This window comes from Labrus mixtus, chromosome 2, assembly GCF_963584025.1.
Source record: "Labrus mixtus chromosome 2, fLabMix1.1, whole genome shotgun sequence".
NCBI classification, from domain to species: Eukaryota; Metazoa; Chordata; class Actinopteri; order Labriformes; family Labridae; genus Labrus; species Labrus mixtus.
In genome coordinates this window covers 20,182,860-20,197,029 of record NC_083613.1, presented here as the reverse complement: position 1 = coordinate 20,197,029, position 14,170 = coordinate 20,182,860, and the positions used below count along the sequence as shown (strand labels likewise).

The following is a 14,170-nucleotide window of genomic DNA, read 5'->3' as shown; positions in this document are numbered from 1 at the left end:
CAAGGAAGCATGGCAGAGGATCCCCAAATCCAGGTGTGAAAAACTTGTTGCATCATTCCCAAGAAGACTCATGGCTGTACTAGCTCAAAAGGGTGCTTCTACTCAATACTGAGCAAAGGGTCTGAATACTTATGACCATGTGATATTTCAGTTTTTTTTTAATAAATTTGCAAAAATTTCTACATTTCTGTTTTTTTTCTGTGAAGATGGGGTGCTGAGTGTACATTAATGAGAAATAAAATGAACTTCTTTGATTTTAGCAAATGGCTGCAATGAAACAAAGAGTGAAAAATTTAAAGGGGTCTGAATACTTTCTGTACCCACTGTATATATTCATATACACACACACATATTATATAAATATTTGTGATTCTTGTTTCAGCAGTTAAAGCAATAACAGCAATCCAGAACTCATTTCTCTATTATTTTATTTCAATGGTTCATAAAACACTCAACTTTTCAGTTTACATACCAACAGTTCCCCACAGTGCAGTATTAAGCTTGTATCCAGTTTAGACCAGCAGCATCCTGAACATAAACTGATCAAGTCGGTTAAGTATTAAACAAAATAAAGTGACTTAATAATGTTCAAATCTCTGTCAGTCCATTTGTCTGCTGGTCTCTCCTGGACAATTCTGTTGTCTGTATGAAAAAAAGAAGCTCCAAACACTTATTCATTCATCTGTCACTCATCAATCATTCAACTCTGACACATCTAGAGGAGTTGTGCTGAGTCCTCAGTAAAGGCAAGATCTGCAGCGTGGAAATCAGGTTTAGTTACAACCTTTGAAAAAGACAAAAAGCACAATTAATAAAGTAACATATGAGTGGCTATTTGAAGCAAGCATTGATGCTTAATGAATTTCTTTCTTTTCTTTTTTTTTTAAACAAATCTACAGAGAACATGACTGAAGCTACAGATGGCCTAAGCCTAAGGGGACATGCATCTATACATTGTATTGAATGTGTTCCTATGATAATGAGTTATTTCTGGCGGTTTTCTCGAGATCTCGACTTATTTCTTTTGTTGTCTACAGACAACAAAGCTGGTTTTCCAATAATAATGGGATCTTTTTCTGGTGCCTAAAAAAAACAATAGGCTAGTCACTGGGCCAGACCAGGACATGCCATGCAGCCATTGCTCACAATAATGAGGCAAGTCAAGCCTATTTCTGTGTTGTTTTTTTTTCAATTTTACAACTCAGGGGATATAAGATAAATGAGACAAGACCTCGAGGAAAAAATCTGAATTTAATAGTTATCATGGGAAAATGGAGTGTATAAAATGTATCTGACACATACATGTCATATCTATGTGTCCGCTTAGGAAATCTGTATGGAGAGGGAAAATGCGTACTAGTTTTTGGATGTCCTATAACTTTTCTTTTAAAAGTTCATTCTGATAGGCCAACAGAAGAATCAGCTGATGAGAGTAGTATGACTTACTGCTGAGGCTGCGAGGGGACCTTCCCTCGAGAAGAGAAGAGTCTAATATCCTCTGGACTGCCTACAGGAGGAAAAGACAGAAAATTTACATCAACACCAACAATCAGGATAAACAGTAAAGGATCACCAAATGAGACAGAGCCACTTACAGTAAGTGCTTCTCACCACCACATAAGGAGGGGGTCATGGAAAACAAGGCAACAGATCAGATACACAGGCTTTTACTAACTTTACTAACAAGGATGGAAAGAAAACAAACTCTTGTCTCTTGAGACATTTTAAGCTCAAAAAAGCTTGTGGGGCTTTTGTTTCAGAAAGTGATAAGTTAAATATGACTCACTGGTCCCAGCTCTCCGTTGAAGACGACAGAGTGGGAATAATGGCACGAAGAAGGTGTACATAATTTCCCCCATCTGAGAAAGACACAAACACAGACAGGCTAGTTTTTTTTTTAATTAAATGTGATCTTTGTTTCAAATGCTTGAAGAGTTTGATCAGCTGTAGTGTTGTAAATAGATGATCGATGAGGGCATTGTTCAAAGGCCCTGGAAACCAAAATCCACAAAAGCCTTCTATCATGTCATTTATGGTTTATGCTCATCAAAGAAAACATCTCAAATGTATCATAAATTAGTTCAATTCAAAACTAAAATATTGTCATCTGCGTTTCTGTTTTAGGATTAATTAGGTGAGGGTTTAACTTAATCATTAATTAAAAAAAAAAAAAGCCATTAGTTCTGTATAAGAAACAGAAACTATTCCTACCTGACATTAGTGTCATCCTAGGGTCAAGTATTGACTGCTGCACATAGAGCAGGGGTCTCCAACAGGTAGCTCGGGAGCTACTGGTAGCTTCCGGGCAGGTTTTCAGTAGCTCGCCTATAGGTTGACCGACTGTGTTAAAAATAAAAATCTGACGACGGTAATTGCACCTCTTCCCACTATTCATATATTTGGCCCATAAAAACAAGTATGAAGTACTAATGTTTTCTTGGACACTGATGTGAATTTAAGATTATTGATAAGCATTGGCTTATTGCAATTTCACACATGTATAAACAGTAGCTTAATTCAGCTGAGCTATGTAAATGAATGCAAGTAGAACCTTGGTCACTTTCATTTTTTGAAAGTAGCTCTCAGATGAAAAAAGGTTGGAGACCCCTGACATAGACTGTATAATAAAACATGGACGTAGACTGGGTCACATTACCCACTGGTTTCTGAAGGAGCGATGTGAAGCAACAACAATGGCAGTTGCAACTTTGAAAATGCTGACTCTATATCATTTTTTCAATCTGTCTATAAACAGGCAGAGAGGAAGAACTAAGCCTTTTTGCACATCTGCATTTGCTGTATTTTTGTAGGTTTCCAAGTTGCTACTTGTACTATCTACTGTATAGTAAATATGACATGGATGTAAAGCTTTTTGTCATTTAACAAATTGGTGATCGGTTGATAAAAATATTACGAAATATAGAGCTTCTCTTTCGTCCTCTGATTCTAAATGACACAACTCAAACACAATGTTAGTGCTGCACATTTTGACTGTGTTGTATTCAGAGTCCAACGATGTTATCAACTCTGAATGTGCAACTCACAAACATGCAAGACAAACACTCTAAAGTGAGCATATTTTTAAACCAGGTCTTTGGGTGCATTTGAATTATCCTTTTTGAGTGAAATGACCCGAAAGCATTGAAGTGAAAAGAGTCCTTTCAAACTTTCTAAAAGCTAAGGAAAGGTGCATCAATGCTTCCTTTATAACCTCCTTTAGCATAGGATACACTGGACCATCCTTTACGAAAGGATATGAGAAAATGCCGTCCCACAATTCCTTGCGGCCGCAACATTTAAAGCGACTCGCGCATCCGACTGTTCAAGAAAACTAACGATGACCCTGTATGGACCGAGATCTGTTGCAGGAGCAATGTGCAGACCATATGCTTTTGGTTTATTTATTGATTTGACTTATAATTTGTTACTACCTTTGTATTTATTTTCTTTCTTTCTTTTTATTTTGTGTGTGCAGAAGGTGAACATTGTTATTTACATTCTTGTGTAATGTTAAGTGTAGATACCGTGCTGTTATTTCATGTTGATTTCTACGAGAAATTGTAATATAAAACGTTTATTAAAAAAAGAAAAGAAAACTAACAATGACCGAAAAGGGCCATGTAAGTTACCATGGAAATAATATGCCTAGAACAACTTTCAACAATCTTAAACCCATAGGTGAACTATGAACATTATGTTGATGTTGTATAATGATCAAAGTGAAGTAGCCTGGTAGCCTATATTCCTTTTATTTTAATTCCTTCTGGTAATAAGGATTATTTCCCCGGTAAGAAGGCACAGGTGAACGTTTTTTAGATGCGCTTTTAGTCGTCCATTTCTGGAACATTGTAGTTTCACGACGGCAGACCCATGTCATTTACCTCTGCTGTTGCATATTTACGTTGCCTAGTGGAAATGTGGTCGGACTGTCAGAGCAACGCGATCGCCTTACCCTTAGTCCTAAATGAATTCTCCTAACATCTTTCCTAAACCTCGTGACGTTTTCACCGAGGTTAAGGTAAAGTGGATAGTGAAAGGGGATAGGAGGGACAATCCGAATCCACCCGTTGAGTAGTCATGAATGTTTAATGCATTCAGATTCTTGTGGATGCTTGTTTAGTCTTTCAAAGTTTAACTAACAAGGAAATTAGAATTGGTTAAAATATTTTGCTGTTTTTCAAAAATACTTCTTCAGTTTTGAAGAATTTTTTGGATGAGAGAGAAACAAAGCGCCTTTTGGTTAAACTTTGAATCACCATGACCTGGATGACCAAGAACCTTTACAGACATTAGAATTAAGTCTTTGAACTTTGGTTATATACGCTAATTTGAACCATTTCAAGCTAAATTTAAACACAATGTTCTCTTTTTCTTCTTCTAAACAGTCAGTTATGGGACTCAGCCCCTGAGTCACACAGGGTAGCACACACTAGAAAGTACACAAAAAGCATTAATGACCACGGTGTGAGTAGTTCCAGTTCCCCAATAATACCACTAGAGGCCTCTTTGAGTCATCTTTGCTTGAACCCTCAGACAATAAGTTGAGGCTTAAATTTACAGATTCATTGTTATTTGAAAAACATCCACCCACCTGTTGTGTTTTCTATCTCCTGTGTGACCTCATGTACGAAGGCGCTGAGGCGCTCTACGGACAAAGTCTCCCACAGCCACTCAAGAGCCCAAACATTCTCCTGAGGGAATGAAACGATGTTGGATTAATCATTTATATCTTCAATTTAGCACCATGTCTGCTACAGACATTCCCACAACACCTGTAGGTAAAAGCTACTTCTATGGTTAAGTTTCATTCATATTATTTAAGCCACAGTAGTATATGAAATAAAAAGAGTGGGGGGGGGGGGGGGGGGGGGGGTAACATCTATAGCTGTTTTCACAGTAGGAACTTTCAAAAGGAACTAGGAACTCGCTGGGGTTTTCACTGCAGGTAGCAGGGTTTGAATGATGTCACTGGGAGTTTATTTAACTCCCATGCTAACGGAGTAGTGCTTTGTAAAAGTTCAGGGACGTTTGCCTTGAACATGCAGCTCGTAACATTTCTGATGTGGAGATACTAAACAGATGGCTGAATACTCTGAGCATTTAGAAGAATATTTTATACCCACAGGCTAATTTGCTTAATCTTCATGGGCCTTACTAGTGTTGGGATAAAATATTGATGTGAAAGTATGACGTCATCATCAGAGCCACCTCAAGGCGTAGGCGGTGTAGACGATCACCTAAGGCCCCAAGTTAAACTCTCAGGTTTGAATAAAGCCAAAAAATATGGTGTTTAATGTAAACCTACGACCAGATTGAGAACTTCCTGAGTAACCTCTGCTCTGTATATTTCACCACTCGCTCTCCCCGTGCACAACCACTCACTCATTAAGAACTCCCAACACAAGTCACATATGGAAGAGAAAGGAGATGATGGGGCATTCAGCTGCATGTGGGGGAAAAAACAACGCAACCTATCATTATCATTTCAAAGAGAAAAAAGGGTTAGTCTGAAGAAGCTAGAAAAACATTGCAGCTCTGTATGCTGAGACAAGAGGTAAGGTGAAAGGTAAACCAATTGGCAGAGGGACTAGACTCTCCTGTGGTAGGGAGATTTGTGACAATCACTACCCATTTAATAGACAGAGGGATTCATTCTTATGTGCTACAAATTAGGGTGATGCACATGACGTGCACGGATGGTGATTTTTCTGCTAGTAAGCCCTTTTGCTCTAGCACTACTTTAGTACACCACTTCTTCTTTTCCAGAAGCCCACTGATCAGCTGTTTGGTTCTGCAGGCTTTGCAAGAGACAACAAATACATCCAAACTAAAAAGTGAGTGCTTTTCATGTCTCATCATGCAGAGCTCCCTGCCTTACTGAAGTTTTCAGCTCAGATTGTTTTTTATTGCATAAAGTCACAACCCATGGTCCTCCCGATATGTCTACTTATTGAAAACACACTAGTCCCCATTGTTGATGAAAACTTAGCTCGGAAAACAATCTTTATAGCCATGACTGTGCTGTTTGTTAGCCTACTTAATATAACCTTAAACCGGGATTCAGTAATATCAACATTTACAAAATAATTATCAGGCTAAGTTCAAAACTACATTTGAGTGTTACACTACAGACCTATAGAACCTATAGTGCTAAAACAGAAGGGCTTGCAAGCAGAAAAGTAAAGCGTACATTTTTCTCTGAGCTAACCAATATCTCTGGTGTCTAATATAATTACTATTGACAAGTACCTCATACACCCCCACTTCAAAAATACTAGACTATCCCTTTCAGGTATTGGCGTAATGACAAGCACCCAGTAGTATTGCTCTGAGCATGCTAAGATATGCGCTTCATCTTTTCAGGGGCAGATTGTATTCTTCAGATAATCAAATATCCTGACGTATAATTAAATGATTACCTCGTAATATATTGAATATATTGAACCCCTGCATCGTGATATTATCCTTACAATCGGTCATGTATTGGGAATCATATCATAAAGTATCGTGAGCTTCCCCACGATTCCCTCCCCTACTTTAGAACTCAACGGAAACCCAGACAGCAATTTGCTTGATCCCTTGAAAAGTTACTGTCTGTAGTGTAAGTCCTGGATACTGTTGGTGGAAGAGGGGGATATATTACCTGAAAAGTGCTGAGCAAAGTGAGGGCCGGACTCAAAGCCCCGTTAAGGATCCTTAAACTTAAAGCCCCCGTTACCAACAGCAACAAAGCCTGATCTGGGTACACCTGCAAACACACACACACACACACACACACACACACACACACACACACACACACACACACACACACACACACACACACACACACACACACACACACACACACACACACACACACACACACACACACACACACACACACACACACACACACACACACACACACACACACACACACACACACACACACACACACACACACACACACACACACACACACACACACACACACACACACACACACACACACACACACACACAAACCCTTAATCATCTAACCCACTTTAGCATATATGGCTTGTTCAGTTTACATGTTTAGATTGTGATGTATGTACCTCCAGAAAGAACCGTGGGATATGTATATTTGTCCCATTCATGTTGAGTAGTATCGAACTCACAGGATCCTTTGTTTCCTGGAGTCCAAACATGAAAACAGAATTATAGAATGAAAACTGCTTCGAAAGATTAAAGGAAACTTGTGTAAAAAAAAAGAAAAATAATGAACTGCTGATAAATACGAAACACGCACATGTAGAAACTGAGGGCTTGGTGCTGGTAGAGCGGCTGAGTTGACCTCTTTGAGTAAAATGGTCCAACACTGGGACTGGAAAAGAAACATAGAATAACACATGAGTCAGAAAAAACTGAAGGAAAAGCCCAAGCATACACATACGCAAATCTCAAAGTGCTTACAATGAAACAAGGAGAAATAAAGGCATTCATAATCACTGTCACAACAAACACTCAGAAAAATATGCACAAAAACCATTCAACATTAATAAATAGCTTAGAAAGACAGTTTTCTCAAAAAACAACCATAAAGAAATGTGTTTTGTTTTGTAATAGAATGTATTGATGATATAACTACTGGTAGTAGGGTTGTCACAATACCAGAATTTTAAACTTCCACATGATACTAGTGAAAATCCAAATATAGCCTTACCTGTTTTGAAACAACAGAAACAAACATTAAAGTCTCAGGGACCAGTTAACAAAACATGTAGGCAAACTCCTGCACACTCTCTGAACTGTACAAATACGCAGCCAATGTATTTGTGCTATTCAGACAGTGTGCGCTCTCTTCCTTGGCATCAGGATGAATTCTGGATTGTGAATGATAAGAGATGAGCTTGTGGACTTACATCATTGTACACAGCAGAGCAGCATTTCTGCACCCTCAGAGCAAACTTCACCAGCTCAGCAAGCTTCAGAGGCTTGGCATCTACAGAGAGGAGAGTTTGAATTGTCATACAGAGACACAACCATTTGGAAAAGGGTTTTCATGAAAAGTAATCCGTAACAAATGCATGTCTCTGACCTTTTATTGGCTCCCACGCTACAGCGGGAAAACAGATCTGATCGTGCTGGCTGACCACCAGCTTCGGTGCTGTGGCGAATTTAAAGATGTAGAAATAAGTCATGAAGAGAGGCGGGGTGAGGCGGGAGGCAGGAGCGTTAACTGAGGGGAAGAATCTGTGCAGAGCTGACGTAAAGTCCCCCTCCATACTCGTGAAGAAAGGGACGAGGTCTTGTACCTGCTGGAGACTAACGGAGACACAAAAAAAAAAAGAAGAAGCAATCAACGACTTCAATCTCTTCTCAATCAAAATAATAATAATGATATTCTATTTTGACGGGTTCAAGTTGTAATAAATAAATGTCTGCATTGACCTGTATGTGTTTTGCTTTTGTGTCTAAGGATCTTAATTATTATTTTTTTTGATTAAGCAGCACATTTTTAAGTGTTAGATTCCTTTGCTAACAGATACATACAGTAGAAAAAACTGACGTCCATCTAATTGTAACAGAGCACTTTTAAGGCAGCCTCTACAGAAACAACCGTTTGAAATCTTGTAGGATACAAATGCCACTTACACTCTTTTTCCTTTAATCTACAGAAATATCATCTATAAGAGTATTTGTTTATTTGATCACTCACAGTTTGGGATCATCAGTCTGGACCACTCGAAGGTAGCGGCACAATTCTTTATACCTGCAGATGGTGGAAGCTAGGTTTAGTTATACAGGCAGTCTTCAAGTCAAGAATGTGTTCATCTGTAAGTGCATAATGGTGACAGAGTGTGTATGTCCCATTTGTACCTGCGCTGCTGCTGTAGTGCTTCTGTTCTCAGTAAAACTATAGAAAACTGTTCAATCAGGACATCCTTCTTGCCTTTGTCTGTGCGAACCCCTGACACGTTCTGTCCCTTCAGCACCGACACCAGCAGGACGTCATCCCAAGGACGGACACACAGTCTGAAAAAAACAACAAAACAATCAATGTAACATGTTATTAAAAGACACACACAAAGGCTTTTAATAGGAACCTTTGGGGACTCACACACCTGTTCTTCAAGCTCTTTAGCTCGTGGGGGAAGGACAATCTCTTGTAAAATTCCTGAAGTTTGTTGATAAACTCTGGAGTGAAATCAGCCATTACCATCTGTCTCTGCAGCGATGATATCACCCTGGATGAACACACACAAAGACGATGAAGGTAACACAAGCAAATGAAGTGGTTACAGTAAGGACACAAGATGGGATCTGTGTGCGCAGTGTGCCTGTATACCTTTTCAGTAACATTCCTTTGGCTTCAGCAGCATTGGCCGTTGGAGATTGTGGGATTAGAGCCCTGTAAAATCGTATTCAAGAAAATGTATACTCAGATGTAAAAAAAATACTGCACAGTACAGCTTGACTCACTTTCGGTTCCAGGTACTGAACCCAGAGTTCATTGCACGCTTGGTGACATGAAAGATGTGATGGTCCTCCCCCCCCACTAACACAACTCCCCACTAAATGTAAAGAAATGTTAACATATTGAAGCGGTATACAATTAAGGAAAAAAAAAAAGTAATCAAAACAAGCATGGAGGTGAGGGGAATCCCAAACAAGTTTAAGTGACAATGTTTCCTGGTTAACTCGTTTCGTGGTTAATTAAATCACACTGGAAGAGATGCTTGTAATCTTCAAATATTGAAAAGGATTTATGTTGATGTTTTTTTTTTCTAAATGTTGATAGGGTGCTAAAATAGATACAACACTGCAATAAAATAAATATATACTAGAGACAGGCTTTTGTTTCCAGGAAATGTGTGATGTCATGATAATGTGTCCCATCTCGTTTTTATACCATCTCAAGCCCTCACCAACTCCACACTCACCCACAGCCCACCTGATGCCGTGAGGGTTCACTGCTTAGGCTTTAGGCTGGAAATTGAGATTGGGCCGCTTAAAAAAAACGAAATCTACACAGATCATTTAGTGCTAAATTTCCCCTTTGCTTTGCTTGCATTCACTGTCACTCTCTGGATCTCATTTGCTCATTCTCATGAATAAGATGATAGCAAAAAATAAACACCAAATTAAAAAACCCTACCAGGCATTGTCCAATTAAAAACCAGAAATGACCTTACACAGAGTGGAGATGAGCCAAGCAGTACCATGCAGTGGAAAAAGAGCTTAAGTTTGTGTGTTTTTGTGGTGATGTGTGTGTGTGTGTGTGTGTGTGTGTTTGTACCCTGTAACTTGAAAATGTCTAATAAAGTCCTCAGCAGCTCCTAGATTCAAGACGGCTGCAGCTCTGCCGTCCTGTTCATCGGCCTTGTTCAGAAATGATGACACAAACTCGTACACTTCAGTATAACTGCAAAAAAGAATCAAAAATAAAAATGGTCTGAGCTTGAATACAGTTGTATCGCTTGCAAACATATTTAAGATGGAACAAGCTGTTACAAATTCTACTGTTGGTCTCTGGATTTGTGAGATCATCATGCAACCAGCTGTAGAGCAGTGTACTTATAGCAATGCGAGCTTCAGGGAAGGTAAGCTGAGTCTGTCGGTCACTCACTCGTGGATGCGACCTTGCTGGTTGTGTACCTTCAGACCATACTCCTCAAACGACTTTCCCTTCTGGAAAGTTAAAAACCAAGCAGATAGCTCTTGTCTGAAGCTCTGGAGCATGGCCTCTGGACAAGAGAAAGACAATTTTTGATGATCATGGCTGTACAACAAGAGGTTTAATCTGATGTGGGTGTGGTCTCTGTGTCCACTTGTTTGTGAGAGAGCGAGCACCTGCATGTCGGAGGTGAGCGTCTATGTCAGAAAGTGTAAGGTCGAAACCCTTGAGTCTTCCCAGCAGTGCTGTGTTTCTTAGGTGGCTCCAGAAGTTGCTTCTTTTGTGGCTGTTGCTGTGACACAGACCTTTGTGATACCACATTTCGCACTAAGACACAAACACAAGCACACATCTATAACTTTAATTTGTCTGTTACTAACAAAAAAACAACAACACATTTGTTGATTGTGCCCAGAGGAGCAGACATGGTGCACAGAAAGGTTAGTTCACACATTAAAAATACATTTTTCAGAAAAGACTATTGGGAAATTAAGATTAATTACGACCTTTTCAATGAAAATGCTGGTTTCGATTTGTCTTTGTTTATAAGGACTCTGCAATAAATCGATGCTCCATCGTCAATATGGGCATCACATCTCAAAAGTCTGATTTATTGCAATACAGAAGAAAAGTTATTTTATTTAAAGAAGTAATTATTTCTTAATAAGTAGGGGTAAAGTTAACCTATTGGATGGAGGCATGAGTTTACTGGTTAGCTTTCACAAGATTTTGATGCAGTCAGATTATTCAGTCAGCTACCCTCAGATAGATAGGTGCCAATTTAGTGTGTGTGTGTGTGGGAGGGATTTTTAGATTTATTTTGGATTGCTGCAAACACACATTGTGTGAATCATGAAAAACATGAGATATATACAATGCGAGTTATAGCTAATATGCACTCTTTAAAATCTGTTTATTTACTGCACTTCATTATGTATGCTGAATACTGAAAAATGTAATCACACACTGTACCTTTTTCTAATATCCTGCAGGCCTGACATGAACATAAAAACACACTGGGTGAATCTGGTTTGATTGCAATATATATCACAAAAAGAAAAGAAAAGATGTCGCATTGACTATGTTTCCGATATTGTGCACCCCAAGTGTTTTTGCCTGTTCCTAAAGGTGGGACAGAGGGGCTGTGTGTGCAGTTTACAGACTACCTCAACACGTACCGTTGAAGCCAGCTTGTCACAGATGTAACAGAAACACTGATCACAAAAGAGCTTGTTTTCAGCCACAGGAGCCCCAACCTCACTTTCTGTAGCCCTGAGCAGGACAGAGGAGAGTCAGTGAAAAAAGTAATAATAATCAGTAATTCACAGTGTGTGTGTGTGTGTTTTTTTTTTACTAGCTCACAAGAACGGATGTACTGGACAGTCGTATCGTGCATGAGGCAGCACCTCTGCACGGCGGGAGAAGGTAACAACCAGGTCTTCATCCAGAGCACTGGGGGGTAAATCACAGTCTGAAACACAGAGGAAGCCCAGCGGTCAACAATCTGTAACATTAACATTCATTAACAAGCTGGTGTGTAATGCTAATACATGTTACCGTTTATCTTCACATCTTCCGCCTCCACAATAAGAACTGAGGGTTCGTTGCATGATTTGTCGCAGTCTTCTTTATCATCCTCATCATCACTGAGGATGATTATTTCTCCGTTGTCCACTGTCGTACACATCAGAAATATCTAGCAAAGAAAGTGGAAAGAATGGCAAACATGGTATTTATCTTGGTCATCCAGTGAAAGTTTTTAAGACTCTGTTTATTAATGAGTAAAGGCACAGGAGGACACACCTTTCAAGTTTTGTACTTGTGTTAATCTTGCTTTGCTGGTTTGTTTGTAGTGTGGTAGAAAACTAGATTTAGGTAAAACAAATGTATTAAAATTTTAATTTCATTTCATTCATTTATTACACACTAATATATAAGTAATAAATTATATATATAACTACAAAGCTCCCTCTGACTGGAACAATCTACCTATAAACATCAGAACAATAAATTCACTACACATTTTTAAGACATCACTTCTACCTTTTCTCACAAAACCATGTTGCTGCTTCTAATGGTAACGTCTTCTTACCCCTCTGATATCTTGATTGCATATGTCACTATGTGCGTCTACCTCTGATGACTTTGTGTGGGTGCTGTGGCTTAGCGGGAGGGATAGGTGGGCGGATGGGTGTTTGAGAGCCTTTATGTTTATGTGTGTATTTTGTGCTTGACTGTCTGTATCACACTGTAATGTTGTGTTTTTGTTTTTGTGTTGGACACCCTCGAAAACGAGACGGTTCATCTCAAGGGGCAATCCATCAAATAAACAGAACTTCTCACATATATATATAGATATATATATAACAAACAAAGCAAAGAACAATAAGAGCATACTTTCTGTAGAGGCTCGATTTTTCTTAACTAGTCCATCGGAAAGGATATGGGATGAAGTAAAACAAAAACATATCCAGTCCTACACCTTTTTTCTATTAGCTGTATAAGTTTATCTAAGACCCAAGTTACAAATGTAAAATAATAATAATAATAATAATAATAATAACCTCAGGTGCAATAAGAGATAATAAGTGCAGTAAGAAAACATGTTTATATTTTCATTTCATTGTACAGTGTTCCCCTTGTTATTATTCTTTTGTATTATATCTTTGCTTAGCTGTTAATACAACTTGTTTATTTTTACTTTTTTGTACTCGTTCTTTTTTTCTTACAATGCTATTCTATTTTATATATAATTTTAACTTTTTTGTAGAAGCTGACTCAGGGAGAAATGCACAAGAATTCCAATGTACCTGTACTGTCCTGTACCTGTGCAAATGGCAATAAACATCTAAACTAAACTAAACTGAACTGAATGTAAAGTCAAAGAACACAGATATCTAGTAACAAAAGCAACAAATATAATGTATTACACACATTAATCTGTAGACGGTACAGACATTACAACTTATATTGATTCATTTTTTCTCTCACTCTTCAAGTATGTATCTTGTTAGATATGTTATTCTTCATATTTTGTTTCAACTTTCCTGTTTTACATGTTTTCATTTCTCCACTACAGCTGTTCCATAAATTATCTCATTTGTTGTGATAAAATAAATAAAACAACTTTCCTAGACTAAGTGTATTAGTTACGAAGTAGCTGCATCATCCTGTAGCTTTAACTTTGCTTTACAGTCCTGACCAAACTAAATGTTTTCTTACTTTTTAAGAATGAGGTAATGTTAACTTTTCTGATGCCCGAAAGTGAAAGTCAGCTAAATAAGCGGAAATACAAACAGTCGCGTTTTGTGTCAACATTAAAAGATGAAACGCTTTTCATTCGTTAATGTTTACTACAAACTATGATAATTTTAATCAATTAAAAAAAGTTTCAATAGTAAAGTGACATTTTTCTTACCTTCGCTGTTCAGACAAAATAACTTTTTCTTTTGGCGCACGACTCACTCAAACGACTCCGGATGTGACGTCTCGTTTCTTCTTTGTTGGTGGTTTAAACGGTTTGCAAAC

At 38.4% G+C, this 14,170-nt stretch overlaps 1 protein-coding gene across 3 annotated transcripts; it reads right to left on the bottom strand.

Moving 5' to 3' along the window:
* Nucleotides 1-420: 420 nt before the first annotated feature.
* zgc:112980 (uncharacterized protein LOC503706 homolog) lies at nt 421-14,145 on the bottom strand. Of its 3 annotated transcripts, none has more exons than XR_009675782.1 (20): nt 14,061-14,145; nt 12,200-12,338; nt 12,005-12,113; nt 11,821-11,914; nt 10,819-10,969; nt 10,595-10,712; nt 10,265-10,390; nt 9,314-9,376; nt 9,090-9,212; nt 8,845-9,000; nt 8,684-8,737; nt 8,063-8,289; nt 7,887-7,966; nt 7,274-7,348; nt 7,080-7,157; nt 6,644-6,748; nt 4,592-4,691; nt 1,596-1,859; nt 1,447-1,507; nt 421-784 (listed from the first exon to the last, which is right to left on the bottom strand). XR_009675782.1 is itself a non-coding variant. In XM_061055250.1 (20 exons), the coding sequence occupies exons 2-19, from the start codon at nt 12,327-12,329 to the stop codon at nt 1,489-1,491; spliced, it is 1,881 nt and encodes a 626-aa protein (XP_060911233.1). In that variant the 5' UTR covers nt 12,330-12,338; nt 14,061-14,145; the 3' UTR covers nt 421-784; nt 1,447-1,488. The 3 variants fall into 3 exon arrangements, 2 of the variants coding, with proteins under 2 accessions (XP_060911233.1, XP_060911243.1); XM_061055250.1 differs by having other exon boundaries at nt 1,787-1,859; XM_061055260.1 differs by lacking the exon at nt 1,596-1,859.
* Nucleotides 14,146-14,170: the final 25 nt, after the last annotated feature.